A 15,317-nucleotide genomic window follows, 5' to 3' on the forward strand; every position below is an offset into this window, starting at 1 on the left:
TCCCGATTGGACACGCTCGGTGACTAAGTGCAAACAGTAATTGACAATTTCTCAAAGCTTGCCGCGGCTGAAAATTCTGAATTGATTTCTCAGCCCTTTATGTGGTCGTACCATCTTGTGTTAAAGAATGCACTCTGATTCTGGGACAATTGCATTTAATTTTAAAAAGAACACCACCGATGTGTTCTGACTATAAATTATTACAGTCCACAGTTACAATCCCTCCTTATTTTTTTTTACCCTTAGGAACAGCTTCTTGAAGAAGTACTGACAGTCCTGTATTAACTGTCTCATAGGACAGACTACTGGGGGACAGACTGTCTCAGTTTGAATTGGCTTTTTGAAGGGGTGTTAAATAGGACAAACAAGACAAAACTGAACAAGCAAAACAAAACAAAAACTGGGGCAAACAAAAAGGACAAAGTAAGATCACAGGCTGAGCCTTATGAATGTGTGCGTGCGTGTGTGTGTGTGTGTGTGTGTGTTCGTGCGCACGTGTGTGTGTGTGTGCGTGCGGGTATTCGCATGTGAGGGATTGACATGTTTGCTCTGGTATCAGTAAGAAATATGAGCCAAGCATCTCTCTGGCTCCCTCACACCACTGACTAAATCTTCCGTTCTCCAGGGACTCCTGAACCCCCTGTCAGCTTTTTAATATCACTCCAGAGGCCTTTTCTGCCTTGGTCTCAGCTAAAACTGCACTCCCCTTTCTCACAGCACAGGATGAAAACCCACTCAAACAATATTCAAACAGAAGCCCTGTTCTTACAGTGGCTTCTTTTGTTTGGGGGGTGGGGGGTGGGGGGGGGAGGGGGGGTTGGGGGTGGTCCGGACACTATCACAGAGACATCAAAGCCCTGAGCTGGTCTGGGTTTCCCCCTCTCATTACGTGCGATCACACCTGCTGTATAAAATTATAAGACCTGCAGCATATAGAAAGGGCCAAACCCTTGCAGCACAGTTGCATGCTGGGTATTTCTGATCTGCTGGCACCAACCAGTCCCCTCTCCATTTCAGTGCTACACTCCGTCCAATAAAGACCTCTGGGCCCATCTCAATATAGAAAGCTTGCCAGGAATTACAGTAAGTGGAGGGATTCCAGGACACATGGTCACTGTTTCTTTTTCAGTTTTTTAATATTCTCTTGATTTATAAGCTGACCGTAAGACTGACCTCATGCTGGGTTTCAGGAAGTGCCCGAGAAAGAAACAAAGCAGTGCAAGCTACAACATAAATCACGGCCATGAACAACAATGATGTTTGCAGTGATTCAAATGCACAGCAGAATCATAGGGGTCCAGTGAAACTGGAGGGTCATCATCTGCAAACAAACCACTAGCCTTTAAGGGCAGCTTGGGTTTATTTATGTATTTTTTTAAACCTGGAATGCACTTCACACATCCAACCTCGTTCCAATTTAGTTTAATTACAAAGTTATTATTACTAGTTCTTAAAAGCACCCATTTTATATGAACGATATATAAAACGAAGATAAAAATCAAGTATTGCCGGTATTTTTTGTAGCTTAACTAAACTCACTCCTCAGCGGAACTCTTTATCGGCACGTATTGTATATCACTATGGAAACACCTCCTCGGGGCTAAACGCGAACAGTGCCGGACGTGACTGTTATTTGCATGGGAAGCCTCTGGGGACAGCTATACTTAGCGGGCCAGCAGGAGGGGCAGTCTTTCATCTGAGGAAAGCGGTACACCCCAGAATGCCCCAGTGCAGCGAGCGGGACACTGTGCTATAGGAGAAGCCATCGTTCAAGTCAAACAAATGAAACCACGGCCTCGCCCAAATCAGCACTCGTACCTACTATTGAGTGTACAAGTTGTACACAGCTAGTATGGAATTGAATACTTAATAGTAGGCAAGTGCGCTGATTTGGACACGGCCCACGATTCCCCCTCGATTTGATTCAATTCCATTCAACTCGGATGGTGGCAAGAAAAAAACAACTCCCCAACGACAAGAAATCTCAGGGGGAACCCGACTAGAGAGGGGGCAGCCCATCTTCCGCTGATTCGCTGCGATTCCGCGGCGAGTTTATCCTGACGAGCACGGGGTTCCCTGGAGCTCAGGCCAAATTCCAAACCTGGTTTCGTCACTCAGACCGTCTAATCATCCTCCTCTTTAAATTATCTGAACGACCCCTTTCCCTCAACCCCAGCTCAGGAGCCTCTCCCTTCACAGCTTTGAGATCTCCGGATGATGGGCGCTATAAAAAATAAAAAGCAACCCATCGTTGTTTACGTCCTGATCTTTGTGCAGAGACCGTTTCTGTTTAAGCACCTCTTACGCCTCAGATGAGGGGTGAGAAGAGCAGTAATACCCGGTCGTCGTGAAGCCAGTTTCCATTCCCGCAGCCAAGCTGCAACGCGGACGCTAATGGAACACTTCAGCCCAACTCTTCGGCCATTTTAGTGCCTGAGCTCCAAAAGGAGTGCACAAGAAAGACGCCAGGGCCCTAAAGCCTTATTCCACCGCTCAGCTACTTCACTTTTCTTCTCTCTTTTTTTTTTTTTTTGGTACCGACTGACATTTAAGCGAGGCCTTGCCAAATCACAAAAAAATAAAAAATAAAATAAAAATAAAATACAGCCGGTCTGTTTTTAATTCAGCAGTGTTACGCTCGCTACGTAATGGGTTCTATTTTAACAGAGGAATGTGAATTTGTTTTTGGAATTTGATCGTTGGGACGTGCTATTTTTAGGAGCCCGACTCACTCATATTTATTACCTTCTATTGTTCGGAGGCTGGGGATATTTAGTGGTCTGGAAAGTTCTGTATCTGTCTGCGGGAGAGAAAGGAAACACACACACACACACACACGCGCACGCGCGCGCACACAGATCCAGGAATCTAGCGCAGACAAACAGAGCTGGGGTATTTTACCATTTAAAGAGAAGAGCACAGAGACGGGGAACATTCCTCATAACGAAGACCTCCCTTTGAAACGAGGGAGAACATACCTTTGCAGTGTGTTCATAATCTTAACGCATTCCCTTGTTTAAGCTGAGGGGGATATGAGTTGAGATGCAACCGCTTTATCATTCCGTGAAGTAATGAGGTCCATTGGTCTAACGCTGGGGTATGCAAAGTCTGTATGTGCATGCGTGCCCGTGATTGTAAGTGTGTGCATGTGTGCGTGTGTGTGGGTAACGTACCACAGACAACACTAACTGTAGACAAAGGACAGTGGCGTTCAGTAACTTGAGCCCTCTTGAGTGTGGCAAGGGTGACCATGTTGAATAGCTGACACTGTATCCAGGTTAAGCTCCCGTGGCCACAGTTATAAATTACGCATGCATCCCTGCTGTGTACCTCCGGGAGTGGAGCAAGTTAAGCAAACTGGTGCAATGCACTCCAATAGTCCATCAGTGAGAAGAGCACTGGGACACACGGTTCATTCGATTCGGTAATTGGTCAAGACATTGTCAATCATTCAAAAAAAATTTTTTTTTTAAACAACCACAGATTTTATTCACAATTTTCATCAGGATATGACCGCTAAATCATATTTGAAGACACGGCTTGCTACTGTAACATCATTCTTTAACTAGTTCGTGCGCCGCTGGCTGAGCTGCGCAGGCATCGCGTCAGAAGAGTGGACTTCCGGCGCAGGTGGTGCAGACAGACGACCGAAACCTGATCAGTCAGAGAATTTGCCCCTGTGTGACGAGATGGAGACATCCAGGCCAACGGACACCGCCCCTTCCTGGGAAGCGATTCACGTGGCGCTCTGCAGAACTGCTGTCCACAGTCGGTACGGGCATGGCTTGGTAACGGACTGCAGAGCGTATGAATATGCCCAGTTGTTTTAGGGGGACAAGCAGTAGCCTGCAATGTTATGTAATGTAGCGGTTACCGTTTTTCTGAGGCTAAAGAAGTATTTGAAAGATCACGCGTAACACTGAAATAAAATAACAGCACGGTGATATGAGTCAGTGAGGCCGGTGGAAAATGGGGAAAAAATTCCAGCTGATAACTGGGACTGCATTAAATGCACAGGGCACACCGGATCACTTTTCACCTTTTCCCTCTCGCGCTCACCGCGAATCCGCTCTGACAGACGTCTTAGAGCAGCTAATAAGGGTGAGAAATGTGTCACTGTCAGAGGCAGCTATAAGCCCACGTTAAGAGCAGGTGTCGGAGAGACGTGGAGGGAGAGAAAAAACACCGCTATCCGCGTGAATCAACATGCCCACGCCGATACCGCGCATCGCATTAAAATCTAAAATCTCTCTCCCAAACGCCTGGAATATAACTCCGGTCTAATTTATCGCTTTGCTTCACGAAAATGTTTCACAGAGAGAGAACGGCTTTCTTTAATGCCTGAAAAACACCACCGCGAGAGAACCGTGAAAGACTGACAAAGAAAATTGATCTTTTCATCCAATACAGAATCGGCGACAAAGCGGAGAATCCCTTTGTAGCACAATGCAGGATCAATAAAGGACACGAATTTTGTACTTTCAGTGTTTCATTACATTTCATTCATTTATCGACTTGCTTAGCATTCACATTAATCCAGAGCAGCACTCATACCTAGCGAGGGTACACACATAATAAGAGCAACCCTAATCCAAACGCTGCATGATGCAGAGGCCTACATCAAGCATCTGTTTTGCATTCACTGTAGGTTAAAGTAAACTGTCACAGCTATTTTATTATTGTTAATTATTTTTTTATTTTGCTGAGTATTAGCATTGCGGACTAGTTGATGTTGGAGGAGTCCCACCTGGGATTAAAGCTGAAGGTTCCGTGTCTATACCAGAGCTCCGCCCCCACAGGCTCCCCGGTAACCTCGCCCGCCTGGCTTTCTCGTCAGGGCTCAATCAGAAGAGCCGCATCCCGGCAGTTTGCCCTCGCGCTGACAACAGTATCGGGGCGCACAGGTGCTGGGTAAAGCCCGAGCCTGAATGTGCTTACAGCTACACGCTGTTCTTCAGTCACGATTGATTGCCACAGTTCTGCCCGTTTCAATGGGCTTGGAAAAGGCCCTGCTGGTCCGCGTGCTCCTATAAACACGCGAAAAGAAATACGAATCCAGCGCGTTCATTACAGCTTCGTCACTGAGGCAGAAATACAACTGCTTCATAACAAATACACTTGATATCCTCTTTTGGAAGATCCCCTCTGTTATACAAACACTGCTGCTTCATTACCCAAATACTGAAACTGCACATTCATAAGCAAAACAGAAGCACTGATAATTATTTGTTACAGAAATATAACTGCTGCTCACTTCATACAGAAATATAACTAGTAAATATTATGATAATTCATAATACAAATATATAACTGCCGCTCATTTACCGCACAAATGTAATAAAAAAAGTACTGACCATTAATTTTAGACATAACTGCTGCTCATTTATATATATAAAAAAATAAAAAAAATAAAAAAATATATATATATAAATCAATTCAAGGAATAAAAATTTGCCTCATATGTATGCCTACAGCCCCTCCTCAACAGCGCAAACACAGCGAGGTTCAGGCGCATTAATCAGATGGGGCTCTTTGCACAGCGTGCGTTCAGCGCACAGCGATGTGGACTGAGGAGTCTCCCTCAAAGTGGTCTTAATCAAAACGAGCCGATAAATAAATAAGCTCTGTTTTACGGAGTCTGTCTGGGTTCACGTGAGGCGATTTTAAATGAGGGTTCGTAACTAGGCTCAGAACCGCAGTTCAAACACGCGATTAATTGACTGGGCTGAAACAGTGCGTCGGGGGCTACGCAGCTGAATACAGACCCTTGGGCTGCGGTCAGCGTTGTTGCTGTGACCGGGTAAGTGCTATAGCAACAGGGCACAATCGAGCAGCGCCATATATTTAAAGGATGACAACGTTACATCTGCTACAGTTGTAAAATTTTCAGTGACATTATTTTGCGGTGAGATTAGACACAAGGCTCTGAAGCGCCACATTAGTGAGCTGGGGGAGGGGCTTAGCACCGGCCCTGTCAGCTGACTGACTGAACACAGAGGGTTCTGCTGGGAGAAGCCGGTGACCGTGCAGAGTCGGGCGGGGCCTGTCGGCGTGCGCGACGGAGCGGCTCTGCGGACCTGCGCTGCCGGATGGTGGAGACAGACGGGCCGTCTCCGGGGAAACCTTTCAGCACCTGCAGCAGACGCACCGCGCCGCAGGATTTTCCCCCCAGAACCCAAACCCGGCTCACAAAAGGGTTAAACTGTACTGGGGACATGCATGAGATCTGTGTGTGTGCATGTGCGTGCATGCATGCGCGTGCATGTGCGTGTCAAGTGCTGCGTGTGCACCTTTGTTGATGTTGATGGCTGAATTTATGTGTTCTTTTTTCCTCTGTGAATGCATTGGTGTACATATGCACAGGTGTGTATGCATATGTATGCATGCATGCATGCGTGCGTGCGTGTGTATGTGTATGATGTGTGTGTGCGTGGTGTGTGGTGCGTGTGTGTATGTGTGATGTGTGTGCGGTGTGTCTGTTTTCAATGGCTGAATTTCTGTATATTTCTCCTCTGCGCATGCATTGTTGTTTGCGTGCGCTGGTGTGCATGCATTTCCATGCCTCAGTCTGCAGTCCCCGCACCTATGCGTGGTGCCACACAAAGCAGGGCCTCTTCCCCCCCACCCTGTGGCGTTATCCCACGATGCACGGCGGTCTCGCTCACGCGGCGATCGCGCTCACACGCTGAAAGCAGCCCCTCGCCATTGTGATCCAATCCCACACCGCTGTGCCGCAATCAAAGACTCCCGCGCAGGCTTCGGCCTGGAAATTTCCTACGGTAAATCCTTCAAAGGCTGTTCCAATAGGTGGTACCAGGTCACGGTGCATCTGATATTCAACACAGCTAAAATCTGCTTTTACGACTCCTGTCTGAGCCATCTGCTGACTACGCGGGGAGCACGGATATCGATTACTGGATTGATGGGTTTTATTTTTTAAAAAGCAGCCATCAGACACATCCATGAATTCTGTTCTCAACGTGCTGTTTTAAGCTTTATCTGCAATAGTAAGTAAGGAGAACATTGGGTGACCAGCCTCTATGTCCCGGGTTCACTTTGAAAACCATTTTAGGGCTCATGATGTGAAAGGGACCCTGAGATAGATAGGGCAGCCTATCCAGGGTGTATTTCTGCCTCTCGCCCAATGCATGCTGGGATAGGCTCCAGCGCCTCCCGGGACCCTGCCCAGGATAAGCGGGTATAGATAACGCATGGATGAATGATGTGAAGGTGGCAGGCAATCCAGTACTTCTAGGAGGAGGAATGCAGGGGCGGCCTTACCCACGTATCCCGGCGTCCCACACGCCGTGGACATGACGTCACCAGTGCCCTCCATTTTGGACAGGCCAAAATCACTGATCATGATCTTCGACTCGTCCTGGGGGTTGAAGTACAGCAAGTTCTCTGGCTGGAAAAAAAAGGGCAACAGAACATCACAGCATTAAGAATATGTACGCATACACACACACGTACGCTACACGTACACGTACACACACACAAACATACGCACACACACACGTTCATGTATACGCGCACGCACACACATTCACGCACACACATTCACACACACTCAGAGTAGCTAATGAAGAGAGGCACAGAATGGGGAATGACGAGAAGGAGTGAATGCAACGGAACTCCATCGCTGGAAAATACTATGGTAATCAGAGACGCAATCAACACCTTCCACGTTCCTGAATATTTCTCTCGCAGAACTTGCGAGGCTCGCAAGGCAATTATTTCTCGGTCTTGTGTCGACAAGAAAGCGCGCCGCCTTAGAGAGAGAGCGAGAGAGTCAGAGAGAGAGAGAGAGCAAGAGAGCGTGTCGCGGGTGGAAGAGTCCACAGGGTTCCGCGTGCTCCCCCAGAGCGCTACGCTCGGAGCGCTAACGGGCTGCGGTGCTGCAGGTGTCGCCCTGTTTCCACTGTGGGGCGCAGCTATGTGTGCGCTAGCGTGCTAGCGCCGCGGTAGCGCTGCCATAAATCAAACGGAGCGGTAAACAAAAGCGATAACTCGCCTGCACCGGAGGTTAATAGTTCCGTGAATAACGCGTATAAATCAAGTCTTTGGGGGGGGGGGGGGGGCGGCAGACAGTGCAATTAAAGCTGGGAGGACGCAGTGCTGACTGTGGCCTGCAGCCCTGCGGGGAGATGGGCCGCTGGGCTCGAGCATCACCCAGGGACGGGAGAGCTCCAGTCAGCCGGGACGACCGGGTCTCCTTGCTCACTAGCACCCCTGCTGGCCGGATCGGTGCCTGCAAGTCCCCCTGCATGCGAGCGTCTTCCTCTGGCTAATGTCTGCGCAAGCCCGGCTAGCGAACAGCGGTGTGATAGGAAGTGACATCACGCGCGTCAGAGGAGAGCGCGTGCTTATCTGCGCCCTCTCGAATCGATAGCCGAGGTTGCCGCAGCGAGTGCGGATCAATAAAACGGGCGATTCCAATTTGGGCAGAAAAAGGCTGTAAAAAGCGTTTAAAATAAAGGCCTTTACTAAGGGCTGTTTTGACATGGTTATGAAGCAAACGTCCTGCCCCCCCCTCCCCCTCCCCATTGTGATGGACCACTTTAATAAGGTCGCAGAATAGAGAAACTGGCTTATTTATGGTGCATACTGAGGAAATCTATGTGGGAGTGCTCCTCCTGATAAGCACTGTGGGAGGGAGTGTGAACTGTGGAAAAGCAGGATGGAGAAGAGAAGGTGAGGGGACTAGCACCTGCACACAATCCTGCAGGAGACACGGTACTGCAGCACCTGCGGTGCCTGATGAGAGAGCTATCAAGATCAGCTTCTGTGTGTGTGTCTGTGGGTGTGTGTGCGTGTGCGTGTGTCTGTGTGTAAGGTGTGTGTGTGCGTGTGTACATGTGCGTGTGCATGGGTGGGTATGTGAGCATGTGAGCGTGTGGTTTGAGTGTGTGGGGGGGGTGGTATGTGTGTGTGTGCATGTGAGCGTGTGGTTTGAGTGTGTGGGGGGGGGGGTGGTATGTGTGTGTGTGCATGTGCGTGCATGTGAGTGTGTGATGTGTGTGTGTGTGTGGGGGTGGGTGGTGGTTTGGTTGTGTTTGTGTGTGTGCAGGGTACGTGTGTGTGTGCATGAGAGTGTGTGGTGTTGCATGTGTGTCCGTGTGGGCGGTGCAGTACCTTGAGGTCTCTGTGGACGATGCCCATCTTGTGGAGGTAGTTGACTGCGTCCAGCACCTGTCTGATGAGCGTGCTGGCGTCCTTCTCCGTGTAGAAGCCCTTCTCCACGATTCGGTCGAACAGCTCGCCCCCTGACACCCTGGAGAGAGAGAACGCGGGGAGGAGGAACCCCCCCAAAAAACGCCCATCACCAGGGTGCTCTGTGAATCGTGAACCGAAGCAGGATTTCATTCACACTGCGAGAACCAAACGGAAACCATTGCAGACTTCTCCCAGTCAGTACAGCGCAGCTCCAGTCCCAGACGGGGGGAGACACAGCCAGTGACCCACCGCCAGATTCAATCAAACACGCTTAACCAAATCTCAGGGCACATGCAATTCAATCAAACCGCGTTTAGGCTTTTTCAGATTCGATCATGCAAAATTCAACGGTGGTAAAAGACGGAAAAATCCAATAAACGGGAAAAGGGGTGGACTGAAAATTTGTGGTGCCTGGGCTGGGTTTGTTTTTTTTTTTTGTTTGTTTCTTTTTTAAATCACAAGTGAACTTGCTCTTTGCAAACAATCTGTTTTTCTGTCTCCAGCTTTAAAATCCACACTGTTTTCATTCAGTTAATGAATTAGAACAATCAGTGAAAGGAAGAACGCCATAACACGCAATTTATTCAGAATTTTAGCAATGAAGTACTTGTTTCCCCACTTGTCTTTATATGTATGTAGAAAGTTATTCTTTTGCACATGAATAGAATGAAAACGAACACTGATTAGTCACAGAAGAATAAAAGATATTTCAACTGCTAACCATAATATTTACTTTTAAAATACTGTTGGATTACAGTATTCTTCACAATGGATTAACAGTTGAGGTATTTGCTGGTATATTCTGACGTTGAGAATGATTAATGAGTTTCAGCAGACGTCATATATACATGTATTGTAGCTTGTACCTGGCCATAATGGCTTAACCATCACAGCACCAAAGAAGAAGACCACACAGGCTGTAACAGGTTGCCTATGCAGAAGCCCGTGAGGTGTTTGGTCTGACACGAAAACATGCTCCGGTTCAAGCCTTCCTTCGTCTCTTCTGAAGCTGCGCGATAGTAACCTTTCCGTTTTTCACAGAAAAGTTCCTCGCCTCGTTATTAGATATCATTAAAATAAAGCTGGCTGTAAAAAAAGCCCCACTGACCTTCGACCAGCAATTAGCAGGGTGTTCAGAAGTTTTTTCTGCCGAGACAACTTTACAGAGCGAAAACAGAAACTTCTCTTTACAGAAACATCTAATGAAATATTAAAAGTAGTCTCTAAAAAATGATGGCAGCTATTTCAGTTAGAAAAGATTTACGCAGCAAACAATCAATACAGTGTCCTGGTGTCTGTCTGTCACTCTATAATACCGCACCCAAAATCTGCCTTGCACATGGTTCCTTACTGGCCTTTCAGGGAAAAAAAAAAAAAAACACAATCAGGAGTAAATGAAAACACTGTAGTAATTAAATCCAACAAACCAAGATGTCTGAAAGCCATGGTAAATTTAAAGATTAGGTGACATTTTTAAGGAAAAAAAGTAGAGTTCACCCTTTCCTGGCGATCATTCATCAACTCCATTTCAATCGAAATTAATTTACTTTTAATTACGTTACCAGAATGGTAGAAAGTTGTTTTCAAGCAGCACCAATCTATTTTCCCAAAGATTGATGTCTTCTTCCTAAAAGCTGTGCTATGGGAGTTCACCGAGCTGGGCCTGGAGCGTGCTGGAAACGCGAGACCCGACCAGACACACTTCGGCACGCAACCGCAGGTCTGACTAACGCTGCCTGGCCAACCACAAGCAGCCCATGGGACCCTATCGTCGTGACAACGCAGGCCCAAACGCAAACGCCTCCGCCAAACAAAATATTTGTCGCCCGCGCCGGGCTCGGTAGTTGAGTACGTCAACACGGGTTGAATGCTGCAATGGGGGGGGCGTGCCAAAATAAACACTCACAGTGCCACGCAGGTTTGGTGGTCAATAATGCATTTGTGTCTTAAACCCAAACCCAGACCAGGTTTAAACGCAAACGCTGCTACATTGCGCTATTCGGGCGCTGATACGAATGTGGCGCACACACGAATGCATGAACACATGACACAGATACAGGAAGTATTTCATTTATTTTAATTTGACCGTTTGATATGTAAGCAGTGTTCAGCTACGCAGTTCAATATCAGCTATTTAGGCCCTGCACCTGTATGGAGTTAAATGAATGTAAGCCACATGAATGACAGACAGAAGTAACGCGGCAGACCGGCTCTACTCTAGTCAAATAGTGTAAGACAGGTATTTCTTAAACGTGTGTAGGTGCAATGGTTCTTGTTATGTTCATTTTTAAACAGTCAACGCAGTGAAATGGAGTACATAACAATGGGACGTTGTATGAGGTGGAGCTACAGAGGGCGCATTTACAGGTGAGGAAATGGGCCGATCTGATTGGCCGTAATGAAAACAAACCCCCCTATCGCACCCAAAGTTAATGTGTTCCCATCGAAACGGTCTCTTTTACGACCGTTGCCGTAGCTGTGCTAAAGCCTGGCTGCGCTAAATTATTGGACATACCATAATTAGCCAGCACCTTGAGTTACCGCTAGAGTTTGACAACTGCAGTTTGGCTGTTAAAATAGGGCCTCCAGTGTCCATCACCCACAAATAACAAAGCTTCAGTGGACAGAACGTCTTGACATACGGGCGTGTAAAATCTATATTGAGGTTTTCGGGTCAGACTAACCCAGGTACTTTAAGGCTCGTTTCGGTTTGACTGAATTGTACATTCCCACAGAATCCCAATAACAGTCCGTGCAGGAGTACAGCCTGTTATACTGTCAGAACAGACAGGAGGAGTGCAGCCTGTTGACATGTTTAATACATGCAGGGGTACTGTGGGAGACTAGCCGCAGAGAAAGAAGGCCGACCCTTAATATGCACTCTTTTATTTCTTATTTTTCACCTCTTGATCAGCGGAGGGTCACTGAGCACTGATACTCCTCAAATCCTCAGAACGCAACCTTCCCAGGTTTCATAATCCAGCCCCCGGTCTGGCCTTTTCCCACAAAAAGACAGAGCCTGCCCGTCGTGGGAGTTTAAACACCTGGCAGCGGAGACATCGGTGGGGAGCCGTTACAGCTAGCGAGGAGCGCTAACGAGTTCACCTGCGAGAATCGACTGCGTGGTGGAGCGAGCCCCGGGAGCAGCTGAGGAGAGAGAGAGAGAGGCTCACCAAAGACATCTGAGACACGTGTGGGCCACACAAACAGCACACACAAACCATACCGCGTACAGCCCCGCCCCCGCTGTCCGTCTGTCTGTGCTCCTCTCATGACAAACACATGGCAGGGACAGACTGACAAGAGCCCAGGAGTTAGGACCGCCTCCTCTTATATATCAATATAGCATCAAAGCATTATAATGTACTATGTGTCACAGACTATACAAGAGAAGGTACAAACTCAATTTTCTCTAGTATCAACGTGGCATCGATTCCAGACGGTACACTTGCAGTGTTAGTTGGAAAGAAACTACACTCCCAAAATTCACAGAGGATGCTGCAGTGATGACGCAGGCCTATGATTGGGCAGAAAGGGAAAGAAACTCCCCCCTTTAAAAAAAAAAAAAAACAACATTAAAAAAAACAGGTTTGCTCTTTTGGAGCCCCCAGATTAGGGGCTATTAAAACTCTCCCAAGCCACAGGCGAAATGCAGAGAATTCCTAAGTAAACGCAGCCGCAGTAAAGTCACGTCAGACTCGTGTTTACTGGCCGCAAGAGAGGCACACTCACCCGTTTAATAGACCCGGGGAAGGGACTGCGCGGCGGAGAAGGGAATTGTGGGTAATGAGTTGAGGGGGCGGTTAATCTGGTTCTCAGGCCGACGCCGAAGACGTTGAGTAGCCTAGCAGCGCAGCTCACGCACACACTCGACCGGAGGTCACGCTGACCTGAAGGTAACATACGAGACAATCTCGATGTAGAGGACACACCCACGTAACGGCGAAGGGACCCCCCCCCTCTGTGTCTCTTTCATTTCCCCCGTCCCACCGCCGCTCGGAAACCCGCAGGCCCCCGGTCGACGACACGTCACACGGGTCTCCAAACGAGCCCGTCGCGCCGGAGCGGAGCGATGAATCATCGCTGCGTTATGGAAGCCCAGCGAGAGCCTGGTGTGTAAGCTGCCGCTGCCGCTGCCGTTGTTTTTTTATTATCTTTTTTATTTCCTGCCACCAGTCAAACAGGAGGCCAGCTTCCGAAGTGCAAACCTATCATTTGCAGCACTTAGCCGGGCGACGTTAACACCGCCGCCGCGGCTGGCCGACGGAGACCGCGCTCGTGACCCGCGAGGCGTCTGGGTAGGCGGGGCCGCCGCCGCCGCGGTGAGGTTCCGTCGCGCCGCGTTCCGTCGGTAATGCGCAGGAAACGCGGGAGACCTGACGTGCGTTCCCTCGTGTGCGACGTACTGTACCGCAGCTACAGCGGGAGCGGGGTTTAGGATCCCCGGCATGCCTGCCCAATATCAACAGTCATTAAGGGTGTGTGTGTGTGTGTGTGTGTGTGTGAGAGAGAGCGTATGTTTGTACACACTCGCATGTGTGTGTGTGTGACTGTGTGTGTGTACATGCGCATGCACATGCATGAGTGTGTGTGTGCGCATCTGTGTGTGTGTGCGCATCTGTTTGTGTGTGCGTGCGTGTATTTGTGCTCATGTGTGCGTGCGTCTCTGTCGGTCTGGATGTGCGTGTGTATTCATAATTCACCACTAGAGGGTGCTCATCTCATCCAGTTTCAGCATTAGCTAAAAACAGACACGTTCAGTCTCAGGCAGACTAATGAGATATGCGTGCTGCTGTTGTGCCGTGTGAAATCATCACTAAAACTAACGGGAGCAGCAAGGTTAGAATGCCTCACTTTATCAGATAAATAGTTCACGGCACACTTACATAGGATCAAAATATCTTTTTTCCAAGGAAGGAAGAGTCTCCTTGGAGCACGACATTCAGAAAATGATAATCTGTTACGAAAAACAACTAATATACAGCATAATGAATACAGAGAATAAGAATGTTCACAGTTCAGTGGGTTCATAGCTTCCTCTTCTGGTACAGGGACTTCTAAAAACAAGAACGATTCCATCAGTTTCATAATTACATGCATGAATTTCACACCAGTGGGCACATAAAGCTATCGCTCGAGAGGACAATAAACATGTCAAAAAAGAGAAATAAGCACTACACATGAGTTATGCAGAGTTCTTCTTACATAGAGCATTTCACTGTCACCATTTCTCTTTTTTAACATCATGCATTAACACAGAAACTGTCACTTACACTGAGAAAACCACTTCTGCTGATTCAGATACCCTGACATTTTACATTATTACTGACCTTCTCTTTTCACTATTCATAACCCTGGACTGGACACTAAGATGTAAAACCCAAATGCCCTCATGTTTGGAGTAAAGACCAGTTTACAGCTACGCGACGTGTGATTGGACAATGGATACTGCTAGACTGCCGCGCACATTCCATTATTGCTCGACTTTGATATTGAACGCTGTTGCTCATTAAACGTACAAACACGCGCCCGATAAGAACACATCGCCGAAAGGGGATCATTAATGCCATCTTTGTAGTCTGCCCGGTTGGCAGCATACAGGCACGGAAAACCATTGCAATTGTGCTTATCCAACTCACGACAGATATGTGGTCTTCCGTTTTATTTATTTTAAGGCAAGGCTAGTTGATGACTTTACACTTCGCCGAAGATAATTGCAGAAGATGAGAACGTTCTATAATAATATTGTCATGACAACTGAGCCGGCGATGGGGTCAAAGTTCAGTACAGTTTAAGTTTCAGCGATGGGCACAACGAGGATGGAGACGATGACAAATCCTCTGTCACTCTAGTGTAAACTAACCGACCATCAAATGTGATAATCGCCAGTGGCAACCGTAAACTGGTCTTAAGGGTTAAGTAAAAGGGGCCAGTCCAAGACTAAACTGCACACTGCTGTTTCTTAGAACAAGTCTAATTAAATCTCCTTTCTAAAACCACCCAGCTATATGAGCAGCTAATATAGAAATCCACATCAAGTGATCTGAGCAAGGAAATCCATAGAAATAAAGACGGCAGTCTTATCTTTAGCCCAAGAGCCA

At 47.7% G+C, this 15,317-nt stretch overlaps 1 protein-coding gene across 1 annotated transcript in view; it reads right to left on the reverse strand.

Annotated features, from left to right (window-relative positions):
• camk1da (calcium/calmodulin-dependent protein kinase 1Da) overlaps positions 1-15,317 on the reverse strand; it is an 89,888-nt gene that overhangs the window by 14,321 nt on the left and 60,250 nt on the right. The window contains exons 4-5 of the mRNA XM_035424668.1: positions 9,136-9,274; positions 7,282-7,408 (exon numbers count right to left, since the gene is read on the reverse strand). Of these exons, the coding sequence (XP_035280559.1) occupies positions 7,282-7,408; positions 9,136-9,274 (266 nt within the window). The remainder of the gene's footprint in view (positions 1-7,281; positions 7,409-9,135; positions 9,275-15,317) is intronic.

Source organism: Anguilla anguilla, chromosome 7 (assembly GCF_013347855.1).
Source record: "Anguilla anguilla isolate fAngAng1 chromosome 7, fAngAng1.pri, whole genome shotgun sequence".
Classification (NCBI taxonomy): Eukaryota; Metazoa; Chordata; class Actinopteri; order Anguilliformes; family Anguillidae; genus Anguilla; species Anguilla anguilla.